The sequence below is a fragment of the Chanodichthys erythropterus genome, chromosome 20 (genome assembly GCF_024489055.1).
Source record: "Chanodichthys erythropterus isolate Z2021 chromosome 20, ASM2448905v1, whole genome shotgun sequence".
NCBI lineage: Eukaryota > Metazoa > Chordata > Actinopteri > Cypriniformes > Xenocyprididae > Chanodichthys > Chanodichthys erythropterus.
The window spans coordinates 29,176,637-29,194,485 of NC_090240.1; the positions used below are offsets into that span (position 1 = coordinate 29,176,637).

Sequence of the window (17,849 nt, forward strand, 5' to 3'; positions counted from 1 at the left end):
GTGGGGCGTATTTTGACTTAGGCAACAGCAACTATAGCATTGTAACAGTGGAAATCACCACATATGCACCAAATATACACTACTGATCATAAAGTTTAGAAGAATTAATATTTTTCATGCTGTTGAAAGACGTTTCTTATGCTCACAGAGGCTGCATTAATGTCACATGATCCTTCAGTAATCATTCTAATATGCTGATTTGGTGTTCAAGAAACATTTCTTATTATTATCAGTGTTGAAAACAGTTTTTGGATCATGTGACACTGAAGACATGGAGTAACGGCTGCTGAAAATTCAGCTTGGCTATAACAGTAATACATTACATTTTAAAACATTCAAATAGAAAACAGATATTTTAAATTGTAATACTATTTCACAATATTACTGTTTTTACTGTAATTTTAAGCAAATAAATGCAGTCTTTGTGAGCATAAGAGACTTTAAACATAAGAAAAAACATTTAAAAAAAATGTTTTCTTGCTGGGTGTGTTCAGTCTTTTTTTCTTTCCTGGAATAATTAAAGAAGGAAGTACATTCAGCAAGTGTGGACACATGGTCTGCAGTGATTTTCTCACCACGCTTTTCCTCTCCACCTGACAGAAAATATTAGACATGTAAGATCTCAGAAGCACTTGCGCCCTTGAACAAGTGAAAAGAAAAACTCCCGGTTTGGTTCATGAGACACAACTCATGCTTGGTGGCGAATGCTTAAAGCATTCTGTGTGGTCCACTGCCCTTGAGTCTCCATGTCTTGGTTTCTTGAAGCTGTCTGGCAGCATGTTTGGTGGGTTAAAAGCCCACCTGTGTTTTAGACAACTAAAGTATCTATCCTACTGCTTTGATGCTGACATTAATAAAAATCATTGTGATGATGAGAACCACAATTCAGAATAATAATACACACATTAACATTTATACAGTAAAATATACATGCATATATTTTCTTTCATATATTTTAAACAGATTTAAATGTATAACAATAAATATAAAAATATTTGTATTATTTTTTACTGTTTGAATATATATATTTATATATTTTTAATAATGTTTATTATGTTTTATACTTTTCATTTGTAAATATTAAATGGTTCCTTAAAGGGATAGTTCACCCAAAAATTAAAATTTGATGTTTATCTGCTTACCCCCAGTGCATCCAAGATGTAGATGACTTTTTTTCTTCAGTCGAACGCAAATTATGATTTTTAACTGCAACCGCTGCCGTCTGTCAGTCAAATAATAGCAGTGATTGGGAACTTGAACAATAAGAGTCGAAAAAACTTCCATAGACAAATCAAAATTAAAACCTGCAGCTCGTGACGACACATTAATGTCCTAAGACACGAAACGATCGGTTTGTGCGAGAAACCGAACAGTATTTATATAATTTTTTACCTCTAATACACCACTATGTCCAACTTCGTTCAGCTTCCGGCTAGTGAGGTCTGATCGCGCTCTGACAACGGAAGTGATGTCTCGCGCTCATTGAAGTATAAGGGCGAGACATCACTTCTGTCAGCAGAGCGGGTTTTTTGACCTCACTAACAGGAAGCTGAACGAAGTTGGACATAGTGGTGTATTAGAGGTATAAATAATGTTCGGTTTCTCGCACAAACCGATCGTTTCGTCTCTTAGGACATTAATGTGTCGTCACGAGCCGCAGGTTTTAATTTTGATTTGTCTATGGAAGTTTTTTTGACTCTTATTGTTCAAGTTCCCAATCACTGCTATTATTTGACTGACAGAGGGCAGCGGTTGCAGTTAAAAATCATAATTTGCTTTCAACTGAAGAAAAAAAGTCACCTACATCTTGGATGCACTGGGGGTAAGCAGATAAACATCAAATTTTCATTTTTGGGTGAACTATCCCTTTAAAAATTAAGCTTAAAGAGTTCATCTTCAAACAAAAATTAAGATATTTTTGATAAAATCCGATGGCTCAGTGAGGCCTCCATTGCCAGCCAGCAAGATAATTAACACTTTCAGAATGTGCATCAAACTGTCAAAGTCAAACCCCCCAGTGGTGAACCATTGAAATTTCGAAACACTTATGACATAACTAAGCCGCGTTTACTGAAATCACATGACTTTGGCAGTTTGATACACACTCTGAACCACTGATTTGAAACAAAAGATTTGTAAAGCTTCAAAGCTTCATGAAGCAGTGTTTTGAAATCTCCCATCACTAGATATTGTTGAATAAAGTCATTATTTTGTTTTTTTGTCGCACAAAAATTATTCTCGTCGTTCCTAACATTAAGGTTGAACCACTGTAGTCACATTAACTGTTTTAATGTCTTTATAACTTTCTGGGCATTGAAAATGTTAATTATCTTGCTGTCAATGGAAGACTTACTGAGCCATTGGATTTTATCTAAAATATCTTAATTTGTGTTCTGAAGATGAACGAAGGTCTTACGGGTGTGAAACGACATGAGGGTGAGTAATAAATGGAAGAATTTTCATTTTTGGGTGAACTAACCCTTTAACATTTTTTTAACATTCATTTTTGACATAGATTTTCCTTTTAAACAACCATTTAAAGGTGCCCTAGAACTTTTTTTTTTTAAAGATGTAATATAAGTCTAAGGTGTCCCCTGAATGTGTCTGTGAAGTTTTTTTTAACTGCCTATTTTGGGGCATAATTAGAAATGAGCCGATTCAGGGTGTGTGGCCCTTTAAATACCGTGCTCCATGCCCACAGAGCTTGCGCTTGCCTTAAACAACATAAAAAAAAGTTCAAACAGCGAATATAACCCTCAAAATGGAACTTTACAAAGTGTTCGTCATGCAGCATGTCTAATCGCATAAGTACAGTGTTTATTTTGATGTTTACATTGATTCTGAATGAATTTGAGGCTATGCTCCATGGCTAACGGCTAATTCTACACTGTTGGAGAGATTTATAAAGAATGAAGATGTGTTTATGCATCATACCGACAGCAAGTGTTTAAAAATGAAAATAGCGATGGCCCTTGTCTCTGTGAATACAGTAAGAAACAATGGTAACTTTAACCACATTTAACAGTACATTAGCAACATGCTAACGAAACATTTAGAAAGACAATTTACAAATATCACTAAAAATATCATGATATCATGAATCATGTCAGTTATTATTGCTCCATCTGCCATTGTTTGCTATTGTTCTTGCTTGCTTACCTAGTCTGATGATTCAGCTGTGCACAGATCCAAACGTTCTGCCCTTGTCTAATGCCTTTCATAATGTTGGGAACATGGGCTGGCATATGCAAATATTGGGGGCGTACACCCTGACTGTTACGTAACAGTCAGTGTTATGTTGAGATTCGCCTGTTCTTCAGAGGTCTTTTAAAAAAATGAGATTAATATAAGAAGGAGGAAACAATGGAGTTTGAAACACACTGTATGTCATTTCCATGTACTGAACTCTTGTTATTTAACTATGCCAAGATAAATTACATTTTTGAATCTAGGGCTCCTTTAAAAAAACACACAAAAAAAAAAACCCAAAAACCTAAAAATTACTCACCTAAAACAAAATTACAACTGAAATGTATGCAATTCAGAAACCCTTTAAGAGAGAAAAATAGAGGAAAAGAGGGTAGAAATAAGGGAGAAAAATTAATTTCTTTCACCTTTTCTGTTTTCCTTACTCCATTCCCTTTCTCTTTCTGTCACACAGAGTGATTGAACTGAATACTGTGGTACAGCGGATGTGTACGAGGCAGAGAAAAGATGCAGTGTAGGCATGTGGAGGGTCCTGGGGTCCAAAGGGCACACCAAGGAGAAGTGTGCCGCCTGGCAGAGCTAATAAGCGCCCACTCTGGCCAAAGTCTTCTGAAAGGCTCATTTAACCCCGCTCCAGCCTCCGGAGAACGGCAATTTGATTTGCTCGTTGGGTAATGTACTAGAGAAGCCCTTAATGAAATTTGCGGGTGCGCGTCAGAAAGAAAGCAGGGGAGAGATGGAAGGACGAAGTGCGACGAGCCAACGGAAATTGCTATTTTGCACTGAAAACCCTGAGGAGAATGGGGGTATTCAATTTAGTCGACTGGGGCATCTGGGGGCCTATGAGAAGGAGACGCCGATGGAGGTCTAACAAAAGGCAACACTCTTGGCCTTTATCTGGATGGGCAGGAGGAGTTTGTTAGCGGCTCTATTATAAAGTGAATGGTGGACATACTGCTGGGTCCTAATTGAATCCCCTCCACCGGTGACTCATCTTCTGACCTGCTTTCATTGTTAAGGTACAGGTCCCATCAGTTCCTCCAGAACACTATGTACTTAATAACCTGATAAAGCCTGTGCTCTGCTTTTCACAGGGACAGATAGAGACAGAGAGATCTGCTAAAGAGTGAAAACATAGTGAGGATGAAAAAAAACAACAGAAGGAAACGGAAGGAGACAAGGGAAATAAGGTGAGAGTATGGCTGTCAGGAACAGACTGTCATTTACAGACTCCAAAAAGGACAAAGTCAAGCTAACAGATGTTCCGGGTGAGACAGAGACAATCAGAAAGCGAGATAGATATACATTTTAAGGACAACTGGCCCTTTAAACCAGGAATAAAGACCTCTTGAAACCTTACAGATTAATAATTCACATATGTTGCGGTCTTTCTGCTGTAAGATCATTTGTGTGTGTTTTAGAATACATAGACGCTCATGCTATGGAGCTGACAGGGAAGACTGGGGCTCGACCTTCACCGAGTCAAGGTCACACTCCCCAGCACAGCTGGTGTGGGAGGAAGACATTTGCCTCTGGAATTAATGGTATGAATCAAGGTTACATGCATGCTGATTGTGCTGCTTACAGCAGGCAGAAATTCTCCAAATTAAAAAAAATAACTTACATACAGGTTTGCATATGGTTCATAATATGCTAGACTTAACTAAATAAATTGAAGTACACTTCTACATTTTGTAGCTAAATGAAACTGAATATTAACTGGCTATCCCCGGTTCCCACCCACTTTCATTGTGAAAGCATTAAAGGGTTAGTTCACCCAAAAATGAAAATTCTGTCATTTATTACTTACCCTCATGTCGTTCCACACCCGTAACACCTTCATTAATCTTCGGGAAAAAAATTAAGGTATTTTAGTTGAAATCCGATGGCTCCATGAGGCCTCCATAGGGAGCAATGGACACTTCCTCTCTCAAGATCCATAAAGGTACTAAAAACACATCTAAATCAGTTCATGTGAGTACAGTGGTTCAATATTAATATTATAAAGCAACGAGAATATTTTTGGAGCGCCAAAAAAAACAAAATAACGACTTATTTATGATGGCCGATTTCAAAACACTGCTTCAGGAAGCATCGGAGCACAAATGAATCAGTGTATCGAATCAGCTGTTCGGAGCGCCAAAGTCTGACAAAGTCTGATCGCAGTTTCACACGCGATCTGAATCATGATTCGACACACTGATTCATTATGCTTCGATGCTTCAAGAAGCAGTGTTTTGAAATCGGCCATCACTAAATAAGTTGTTATTTAGTTTTTTTGGCGCTCCAAAAATATTCTCGTCGCTTTATAATATTAATATTGAACCACTGTACTCACATGAACCGATTTAAATATGTTTTTAGTACCTTTATGGATCTTGAGAGAGGAAATGTTATTGCTCCCTGTGGAGGCCTCACTGAGCCATCGGATTTCAACTAAAATATCTTAATTTGTGTTCTGAAGATTAACGAAGGTCTTACGGGTGTGTAACGGCATGAGGGTGAGTAATAAATGACAGAATTTTCATTTTTGGGTGAACTAACCCTTTAACCCCCCAAAAAATATGTTCTAAGAACATTTTGACATCATTCCCATTAATTTATGAGAACATTATTTTTTCAAAATTTTCTGAATTTTCAAAATGTCCAGTTTTTTAAATGTTTTAAAATCTTTTTTTGGTTATGCAAACGTTAAAGGGGAACATTCCATTTGAACATTTTGCAAAGATTATGGGAACTTTAGTTTTTAATGTTCTCTGAACATTCTGAAACAAGTAGTAACATTTAAACAACGTTAGAATAACTAAAATATTTCAGAAAAAAAGTCCCATTAACAATGTATAAATATCATTCTTATGCTAACATTTTAAAATCGTTTTTAAAGACCAGATAACTCTGAACAAATATTCTATTAACACTACTGAAAGAAAGTTTGGGTAACACATTACAAAAAGGTTTCATTAGTTAACATTAGTTAACTACTTTAGTTAACATGAACTAAGAATAAACAATATTTCTACGGTATTTACAACCCGAATTCCGGAATTTATTTTTTTTATTTATTTTTTTTTTAAATTTGAATAAAATGAAAACTAAAAGACTTTCTCAAACTTGCAGTGTGAAACGGGCATTAGGCCGAGTGCAGCAGCTCATTTGCATTTAAAGGGCACACACTGAAACGGCACGTTTTTGCTCACCCCCAAAAAGTAGCAATTTTAATATGCTATAAAAAAATGATCTATGAGGTATTTTGAGCTAAAACTTCACATACACACTCTGGGGACATCAGAGACTTATTTTACATCTTGTAAAATGGGGCATAATAGGTCCCCTTTAAAGTATTCCACAATCTTTTTATGCACTCTTTCACAGCTCTGCCCATCTTTACTTCTGAGAGACTTTGCCTCTCTAAGACATCCCTTTTATAGCTAATCATGTTACAGACCTGATATCAGTTAACTTAATTAGTTGCTAGATGTTCTCCCAGCTGAATCTTTTCAAAATGTCTTGCTTTTTCATCCATTTGTTGCCCCGGTGCCAACTTTTTTGAGACCTGTAGCAGGCATCAAATTTGAAATGAGCTCATATAGTGGATAAAAGTGTAAAATTGTGTGTGTGTGTGTGTGTGTGTGTGTGTGTGTGTGTGTGTGTGTGTGTGTGTGTGTGTGTGTGTGTGTGTGTGTGTGTGTGTGTGTGTGTGTGTGTGTGTGTGTGTGTGTGTGTGTGTGTGTGAGTATGTGAGTATTTGTGTGTAAACTATTCCGGTAACACTTTAGTTTAGGGTCCAGTTCTCACTATTAACTAGCTGATTATTAGCATGCATATTACTAGGATATTGGCTGTTTATTAGTATGTATAATGCCTTATTCTGCATGACCATATTTTACATCCCTTAATCCTACCCAATATCTAAACTTAACAACTACCTTACTAACAATTAATAAGCAGTAATTAGGAGTTTATTGAACCAAAAGTCATAGTTAATAGTTAGTTACCACTATTCCTTTAACATAATTAATTTAGCCTGTCAGCTCACTGCTTTGAGAAATATTGTGAATGACATGTGAACATGCTCCCTACCTCACAAAAATCTGTTTCTCTCTCAATTACAGACCCTGACGATCACCAAAGACCAAGTATATTAGATGTGAAGGGTATTATCCTGCTCTAACACGCTTATCATTATCACAGAGCAAAAGTGGGAGAAAAAAAAGAGTGGCACTGCCACAAGGATATCATCCAAACTCAGCTGGCAGTGTGTTTCGACAGCTAAACATGCCAGGGCAACATTATCACACGCTCACACACACCAAAAGTAAACTTTTAATTCCATCCCACTTAAGGGCGTTGAAGGGGAATGTGTAGTCTTGGTCTTGGAATCATTGAGTTTGACACACTGCCCCCTTGAGGTGATATTAATGACTAAAGATTTATTTAAAGTATTTATTTTATGTATTTATTTTTTAGGAGATGTCATTGTAAAGTGTTTTAGGAATTTGAAACTGAATGTTGAAGACTGAAGATAATGACAGAGAGATACAGACAGAGATAAAGAGAAAAACTCTGCACTGAAAGACCACACAAAGCAAAAACACTGAAAAAGAAAGAGGTTTACTGTGCTGGGACTAATATAAACTGACAGTTTATGCATTCATCCCTTTCAAAGCCATTTTATTTGCCTCTATTGGGTATCTTGTCTATTTAATGGACTTTAGGTAGTTGTCAAGGTGACACAGTTGAATGGTTTAGCAGTATAGCCATGATTTTAAGAAAAATGTTTCTCAAAACGAATCATCCATTAACCATTCAACTCTGTGGGGAAACACTGAAGTCTTTGATTGGATATGCTGTTTATCATCCATGCGACTGAATAAACAAGGCCACATCCTTCTCATGAAGACAAATACCAACAAATCAGCTTCATTCAGAGTTAAAAATTGGAAAGCGATGGTTAGAATAAACTTCCAACTAGACTACAGAACCCAGAGAATAGGCAAAATGATGCATCCCATTTAATGAACACCAAACGTCAGCCGAGCAAAAACATGATGTGTGTATGAGACTGAGCAAATTAGTGGAGGAAAAGGGCAAAATCTAGGCTTTTTAGCCTAATTTTTTTTTAAGAATATAATATCTGAAGCAAAGCAATGCGTTTGTGTAAGAAAAATATCCATATTTAACAAGTTATAAAGTAAAATATCTAGTTTCCGTCAGAAGATATGTGCACACACATATATTCAGCAGCTGAATTTCAAACTTTCCCCGGTTAATTTAAAAGACCGTGTTGTTGTTTTTCTTATAAGCCAAAAGCTTCACTGTAGCTCTCTTTTTCTCTCGTGCGTGCACGTGCTCTCTCCCTTGATCACTCAAATTCATTCAAAAAACAGAATTCTAAAACTGATAAATGTACATAAAATATCAAACACAAACTAAATAAAAAAGTTTGTAGACAAACTTTAAGTTGGCTTGAAAAAGCATAGCCAGAAAGTTTGAAGAAGTTTTAAAAGTTTGTAGTTTGAAGCTTTTCAGTTTGAAATTGTTTAAGTTTTAGAATTGTAGTTTTAAAAGCTAGCTAGCTAGCTAGCTAGATAGATAGATAGATAGATAGATAGATAGATAGATAGATAGATAGATAGATAGATAGATAGACAGATTTTAATTTGCTATGCGGTTGCTAGGGTACTCAGGGTAGTTGCTAAGGTGCTGCTATGCAGTTGCTAGGGTACTCGGGTGGTTGCTAGGGTGTTGCTATGCGGTTACTAGGGTGCTCTAGGTGGTTGTTAAAGTGTTGCTATGCAGTTGCTAGGGTACTCTGGGTGGTTGCTAAGGTGTTGCTATGTAGTTGCTAGGGTACTCGGGTGGTTGCTATGTAGTTGCTAGGGTTCTCAGGGTGGTTACTAAGGTGTCGCTATGCGGTTTCTAGGGTATTCGTGGTGGTTGCTAAGGTGTTGCTATGCGTTTGCTAGGGTACTCGGAGTGGTTGCTAAGGTGTTGCTATGCGGTTGCTAGGGTACTCGGGGTGGTTGCTAAGGTGTTGCTATGAGGTTTGCTATGGTACTCGCAATGGTTACTAAGATGTTGCTATGCGGTTGCTAGGGTACTCGGGGTGGTTGCTAAGGTGTCGCTATGCGGTTGTTAGGGTACTTGGGTGGTTGCTAAGGTGTTACGCGGTTGCTAGGGTACTCTGCTCTGTGTGCTGTTGCCATGGTGTTCAAGGTGGCTGCTTGGGTGACCTGGGTGGCTGCTATGATAGATAGATAGATAGATAGATAGATAGATAGATAGATAGATAGATAGATAGATAGATAGATAGATAGATAGATAGATAGATAGATAGATAGATAGATAGATTTAGTTTGATAGATAGATAGATAGATAGATAGATAGATAGATAGATAGATAGATAGATAGATAGATAGATAGATAGATAGATTTAGTTTGATAGATAGATAGATAGATAGATAGATAGATAGATAGATAGATAGATAGATAGATAGATAGATAGAAAGATAGATAGATAGATTTAGCTTGTTAGATAGATAGATAGATAGATAGATAGATAGATAGATAGATAGATAGATAGATAGATAGATAGATAGATAGATAGGTAGATAGATAGATAGATAGATAGATAGATAGATAGATAGATAGATAGATAGATTTAGTCAGATAGATAGATAGATAGATAGATTTAGTCAGATAGATAGATAGATAGATAGATAGATAGATAGATAGATAGATAGATAGATAGATTTAGCTTGTTAGATAGATGATAGATAGATAGATAGAATGATAGGTAGATAGAACGATAGAACAACAGATAGATAGATAGATAGATAGATAGATAGATAGATAGATAGATAGATAGATAGATAGATAGATAGATAGATAGATTTAGCTTGTTAGATAGATAGATAGATAGATAGATAGATTTAGCTTGTTAGATAGATAGATAGATAGATAGATAGATAGATAGATAGATAGATAGATTTATTTTGATAGATAGATAGATAGATAGATAGATAGATAGATAGATAGATTTAGTTTGATAGATAGATTTAGTTTGATAGATAGATAGATAGATAGATTTAGCTTGTTAGATAGATAGATAGATAGATAGATAGATAGATTTAGCTTGTTAGATAGATAGATAGATAGATAGATTTAGTTTGATAGATAGATAGATAGATAGATAGATAGATAGATAGATAGATAGATAGATAGATAGATAGATAGATAGATAGATAGATAGATAGATAGATAGATAGATTTAGCTTGTTAGATAGATAGATAGATAGATAGATAGATAGATAGATTTAGTTTGATAGATAGATAGATAGATAGATAGATTTAGCTTGTTAGATAGATAGATAGATAGATAGATAGATAGATAGATAGATAGATAGATAGATAGATAGATAGATAGATAGATAGATAGATAGATAGATAGATAGATAGATTTAGATTGATAGATAGATAGATAGATAGATAGATAGATAGATAGATAGATAGATAGATAGATAGATAGATAGATTTAGCTTGTTAGATAGATAGATAGATAGATTTAGCTTGTTAGATAGATAGATAGATAGATAGATAGATAGATAGATAGATTTAGTTTGATAGATAGATAGATAGATAGATAGATAGATTTAGATAGTTATATATATATATAGATAGATAGATATATAGATAGATAGATAGATAGATAGATAGATAGATAGATAGATAGATTTAGTTTGATAGATAGATAGATAGATAGATAGATAGATAGATAGATAGATAGATAGATAGATAGATAGATAGATAGATAGATAGATAGATAGATAGATAGATAGATAGATTTAGCTTGTTAGATAGATAGATAGATAGATAGATAGATAGATAGATTTAGTTTGATAGATAGATAGATAGATAGATAGATAGATAGATAGATAGATAGATAGATAGATTTAGCTTGTTAGATAGATAGATAGATAGATTTAGCTTGTTAGATAGATAGATAGATAGATAGATAGATAGATAGATAGATTTAGTTTGATAGATAGATAGATAGATAGATTTAGATTGTTAGATAGATAGATAGATAGATAGATAGATAGATAGATAGATAGATAGATTTAGATTGTTAGATAGATAGATAGATAGATAGATATAGATTGTTAGATAGATAGATAGATAGATAGATAGATAGATAGATAGATAGATAGATAGATAGATAGATTTAGCTTGTTAGATAGATAGATAGATAGATAGATAGATAGATAGATAGATAGATAGATAGATAGATAGATAGATAGATAGATAGATAGATAGATAGATAGATAGATAGATAGATAGATAGATAGATTTAGTTTGATAGATAGATAGATAGATAGATAGATAGATAGATAGATAGATTTAGCTTGTTAGATAGATAGATAGATAGATTTAGCTTGTTAGATAGATAGATAGATAGATAGATAGATAGATAGATAGATAGATAGATAGATAGATAGATAGATAGATAGATAGATAGATAGATAGATAGATAGATAGATAGATAGATAGATAGATAGTTTGGTGGTTGTAGCTTGAACAGTCTAGGAGGAGTAGCAGGATAAAATTTAGTCTAAGAAGAATAATAATAATAAGCCAACTTAATTACCTTTATTTTCCAGTCTATATCCGTTCAGTCAGAATTCGTGCTGCAATACATCCATGGCAGCTGTTAACTTATCCATTCTGACAGGCTAATCATGGCCACTCCATGAATAATTTTAATAGCACGGCCATTCAAAACCCGAGGATCTACTATGTGCATTTAAAACTGTCAATGACGATCATTTTGGGGCAGGAAGTAATGTAAACACAGATATCGGATACCATTCGCGTCTGAAGTGAATGTAAACACACTGGCCAAAAAATCGGATATGGTGAAAAAAAGATTGGATTTGTGCATTAAGACTTGCGGTGTAAATGCAGCCCATGTAAGCCATATACACCTAGAATGACTTGAGGGCGAGTAAAGCTTGGGGAAATTTTAATTTTAAAGTGAACTCATACTTTAAGTTCAGCTTACTACAATGAGATTTTGAGTTGTTCACACAACTTTTTTCTGTTAAGTACAATGAAATTTCATTATTATTTGAGTGAAACAAACTAATTTAATTAATTTCACTGTTCGGTTTTACAAGGTGCCCAAAGTGTTCCAATAAAACATCCTCAACACCATTAAACAACCACCAGCAGCCTGAACCGTTCCAGGGTTTCAACTGTCTTCCATTTCCATTACATTACATTTATCATTTCCTGATGGACAATCACATGACATTAAACTCTTGATGAATATTAATTCTAGTTGAGATGCCCAACAAAGACTAAAGTTAATAACTCATCACCGTCTCAATGATAAGTCTATTAGCAAAGACACTGCCTTTGTTTCGTCAAGACAAGTAATGCTTCATTTTTGCTGCAGGGGAGTTTTAATGGCCCTTAATTTAAGGGACAGTCTCGCTTGTGACCTCAATCTTCTCCCACACCGATGGAGATGCATGGCGCTCAGGATGAAAACTCCTTAATGCCATAATGCACCCTAATGTGCGCTTTTGTCGTAGTGCAGGCGATGCTCAAAGCATGCAAACTACCCAAAGGAGCACAGAACAATGTGTGTGAGAAAATGACTTTAATTGCAGCATATGCCTCTGACGTGACAGATAAATTAGCCACTGTCAGCATGCTGAGTTGAGAAGCCTTCTTTTTTTCAGTTCTACTGCATACCGAACGCTTTCCCCTTGGCTCGTTACGTACGTGGAAAAACGAGTCCACGTCACATGTGGTGAGAAAGCACATAGGTGTCAGCTGAAACCATAAGCCCTTTAGTTTCAGATGGACGGATTTTTCTCCCTTTTGATGAATGATCAAGGCTAAAAGTTACGTATTTGGAGAGACACGCGCTTATGTGATGTTTATTCGTGCCATTCTGGAGAATGCACATTCCAGCTTTCACTCAAAGACACAATGATGTCTGGAAATGCCTTGCGTCTTCTTTTGTTTTTTGCACAAGCAGATGGCCATAAATATGTATATGTGACTCACTCTCAAACAGCTGGGTTCAAACTGTCTTCACACAGCCAAGGAGGAAATAAACAAAACAAAGGATCCCCATTTTTCGCCAGCCATGTTGAAAAAGGCCCAGCTGGGTTCTGTGCTGGTTATGGCACCTTTGGCTCTTGTGGAGGTGCTTCAAGAGCCAAGGCCATTCCTATTGTTTTATATGCATGAAAATTTGAGAGGCCAAAAAAACAAGTGAAGGCCTCTGCTATCTGTGAAATAATCAGCCACAGTTAAAGGTGGGGTAAGCGATATTTCAGAAGTTAGTCAGACCTATAGACTATGCATTTGAAACCGATTCGGAGCAGGATGGTTAGGATTGGAGGGTTTGTTTTGAAGGGGGAGCAATAAAGAGAGGGGTGTGTTTGTTTGGGTTTATTTCAAATTATGCTACATAAGACACACCTGCGCAAAACAAAAACAGCAGATGGACTGAATGACAATGCAAATTCACTCTCTGACAGTAGGTGGCGTTTATGGAACTTTGCTCTGCTGACTCGTATGTGTTCTTCAGCGTGTCCCATCTCTGGCCTGTGTTAATGCCCTGTTAACAGACTTTGTAATATTTCCACACAAATGACAATTTGGGAAATGATTTCAATGCAGTTTGTGTGCAAGTCCAGAATAGAGATCGGGCCAAAATAAAAATAAAAACCGGTTCCGAATTTATGGCTGATCGACCGGTGCATCTCAAACTGATGCAAGAAAAAATATGCAAACCGAAAGTCACAAAAAAATCCAAAGTCAAAGCAGAACCTTTGCAACACACAGTGGTGTTTCGTTTCTTAATGAATTGGAGTTTTTGAACAAATTGATTGAATGAATGATTAAATGACTTACTCATAAGGACAATCACTTGTTTAATTCTTGTTCAATCTTCCTAGCATTGTTCGGGAAGCAGACACACTCTGTCAGTTTAAATCTAGACTAAAAACACATCTCTTTGCTCTTGCATACACATAACACATTATCAATACATTAACATTTTTCAAATCCGTTAAAGGATTGTTACGCTGCAATAATTAGGTCGGCCGGAACCGAGAACATTTCCTATAACGCTAGATATACCTGTACATCAGAATAAGAATGGCATCTACGCTAATATCAGTCTCTCTGCTTATCCTGAGGTTTGCCGGGTGCTGGATCCCGGCCGTATCCAGATCAGATGGAGAACCTGTGTCTGGACCTGACTACAACGTAGCCCAGGAGACAATGGGCCTAAAGATCCAGTTCTGGCTGCATCTATAATTCAGATTTTTAATCCCCGTATCCGCTTACATATATTTATGTATAATCTATTTTTAATCTCAATAATAAAAATGTATAATTCAGATTTTGATCTCCATATCCATTTACATATATTATATATATATCTTCCAAGGGTTTTTTTTCCCTCCTAGGACTTTTTTCCCAGTGCTAGCACGCTGGGTTTTTCTCCTAAGGGTTTTTTTCCACCCCTGGGAGTCAGCCAACATTGGCTTAATGTAGCACCATCTTGTATATGTTACACATTACCATGCTTGCTTGTACAGCTTATTTTTAACCACTTCTCTTTTTTTCTGTGCTTCTAATATGTAAAGCTGCTTTGAAACAATTACCAATTGTAAAAAGCGCTATATGAATAAATTTGACTTGACTTGACTTCATTCCTGAATGAATCTGAATTTTTAACGATCTGGTTGAATGAATAATTCAATGACTTGTTTACATTCATTCAGCAGATGCCTTAATCCAAAGTGACTTAAAGGGTCAGTTCACCTAAAAATATGACTTGTTACCATCTGGTCGAAGGTATAGGGTATACCGTCACTACAGAATGCCCATGCACAAAGAGCTTTTATATTCTCAGGTATAGCTCTGTTAAATAAATTCTTGTGATATCTGTCATTGTAAACTTTTGGCAGTGATTCTGCTGTTGAACAAAAAGTCATTATTTTTGCTTTGTATTTCTGCCTCTTCATAACATTAAGGTTGAACCACTGAAGAACCACTACCTTTCTGGGCCTTGAAAGGTGCAATGACGTTGCTGCCTATGGGTGATTCAGAAACGTTTCGGATTTCATCAAAAGTCTGTGTTGCAAAGATGAACGAAGGTCTTACGGGTGTGGAACGACATGAGGGTGAGTACTTAATGACAAAAAATAACAAAAAATTTACTTCGTTAATGAATGAATCACTGTTTTTAAATGAATCGGATGAACGGAATTCACTCAATAAGACAGTTACTGCTGCCACCTGCAGAAAGAGTCACTCAAACACAATACACAAACAATAAGGTTGTGAGTGTCTCAGCTTCCAAATGTAGAATGCGTGATAGCTTCTGCCATTGTAACCAGCATATGCTGAATGCCCGGGTAGGTAAATATGCTAATAAAGCCAAAGCAAACCCAAAATAGAGCTGATTGATGAGTCCAGCAATTAAGACAGCAATCCACCAAAGACCCTTACTTTTCCTGCATGCTCTTTAGAAAACACTTCACAGTGGGAACAGTCCCCGTAAGCGCCATTATGGATGCGTGCCTGGCTCTTCTTAATGGGTCTTGCGGTAATTATGGGATGTCAGGAGCAGGTAGTGGGTAATCACTTTCAACTGATTGAAAAAGAGCATTTGCATTTGTACAAGTGTCAGAGTGAGGATGTGCTTGTAATTCTGACAAGTTTAGTCACAATTAAATAGTTGGTGTTGTTGTTCAGTAGTACAATGAAAATTTCTCTGCTTATTTATACATGTAAGAGTTGCTAATGCTGTGTCACTTTCCCAGCATGGGGCACAGAGAAGAATCTTTGTTTTTTTTGTTTGCCATGTCTAGACTGTTTAAAATTCACCTGAAATTCTTACACTCAAAATTTTGTGAGTTTTGCGGCTTGTGTAGTCCATACTGTTTAAGTCATTTTTATGCTAATGTAGTCTTAAAAGTTGGCAAAGCTAATATTTAGCATATATTTGTATTGAACAATTGAGTCACTTATGGAAAAAAGGAACAAAAATATTGATGACTTATATTGCTCTTGCTCATTCTGTCAATCAAATGCTCTCAACAATGTCCCACACCCTAAATCCTATTATTTTTGTTGTTGTGTGAATTCTATGTTGTTTATACGGAAGAGGATTAGGGCCAAGCAATAATAAAAAAATAAAACCATCTCGAGATTAAAGTTGTTAAATTTCGAGAAAAAACTTGTTAAATTTCGAGAAAAAAGTCGAGATAAAATGTTGAGAATAAACTCGTTGAATTACGAGAAAAAAACCTTGTTAAATTCAGAGAAAAAAGTCGAGATAAAATGTTGAGAATAAACATTAAATTACGAGAAAAGAACTCGTTAAATTTCGGAAAAAAAAAGTCGAGATAAAATGTTGAGAATAAACTCATTAAATTACGAGAAAAAAACTTGTTAAATTTCAAGAACAAATTTAAGATAAAATGTTGGGAATAAAGTCATTAAATTACGAGAAAAAAGTTGTTAAATTACAAGAAAATATTTGTTAAATTATGAGAAAAATGTTGTTAAATTTTGAGAAAAAAGTCGAGATAAAATGTTGAGAATAAAGTCATTAAATTATGAGAAAAAGTCATTAAATTACGAGAACAAATTTGTTAAATTACGAGAAAAAAGTCGAGATTAAATGTTGAGAATAAACTCATTAAATTACGAGAAAAGAACTTGTTAAATTTCGAGAAAAAAGTCGAGATAAAATGTTGAGAATAAAGTCATTAAATTATGAGAATAAAGTTGTTAAATTACGAGAACAAATTCGTTAAATTACGAGAAAAAAGTCGAGATTAAATGTTGAGAATAAACTCGTTAAATTATGAGAAAAAAGTCGTTAAATTGTTAAATAACGAATTTGTTCGCATAATTTAATGACTTTTTTCTCGTAATTTAATGAGTTTATTCTCAACATTTTATTTTGACCTTTTTCTCGAAATTTAACCACATTTTTCTCATAATTTAACAAATTTGTTCTCGTAATTTAACGACTTTTTTCTCGTAATTTAATGACTTTATTCTCAACATTTTATCTCAACTTTTTTCTCGTAATTTAATGACTTTATTCTCAACATTTTATTTCGACTTTTTTCTCGAAATTTAACAAGATTTTTCTCGAAATTTAACAACTTTAATCTCGGGATGGTTTTATTTTTTATTATTGCTTGGCCCTAATCCTCTTCTGTATGTTTATGTATAGTTTAATTTGGTGGTATTATTTTAAAAATTTATAATTATTTTTATTATCATTATTACTATCAAAAAAAAAAAAAAAAAAAGCAAATTCTGTAAATGGCTATTTGCTACTTATAATGTGCCACTTCAGCTTTTTGTTTCAATACGAAATACGTCAAGACAGCAATGTTATGGAACTTTTAAACTTACCTTTGTTGCTAATATTGCTTTTATGCTCCTGAGGACACATTTAGGTGCTTAGACATGATATCAGAAGTACACATGTATTATCTTGTCAATCTCAAGGATAGTTCAGTGATCCATGGTTAATTTTTGCTAACTTTTGCCATGAATAAACGTGATGAATGCATGTAATTTGTAAAGCT

The 17,849-nt window shown here is 35.1% G+C and overlaps 1 protein-coding gene across 1 annotated transcript in view; it reads left to right on the top strand.

The window, feature by feature from the left end:
* Nucleotides 1-4,405: 4,405 nt before the first annotated feature.
* The window catches only part of LOC137008798 (transmembrane and death domain protein 1-like), a 207,604-nt gene continuing 194,160 nt past the window's right edge, over nt 4,406-17,849 (top strand). The window contains exons 1-2 of the mRNA XM_067370514.1: nt 4,406-4,475; nt 4,629-4,751. Coding sequence (XP_067226615.1) covers nt 4,406-4,475; nt 4,629-4,751 — 193 coding nt within the window. The remainder of the gene's footprint in view (nt 4,476-4,628; nt 4,752-17,849) is intronic.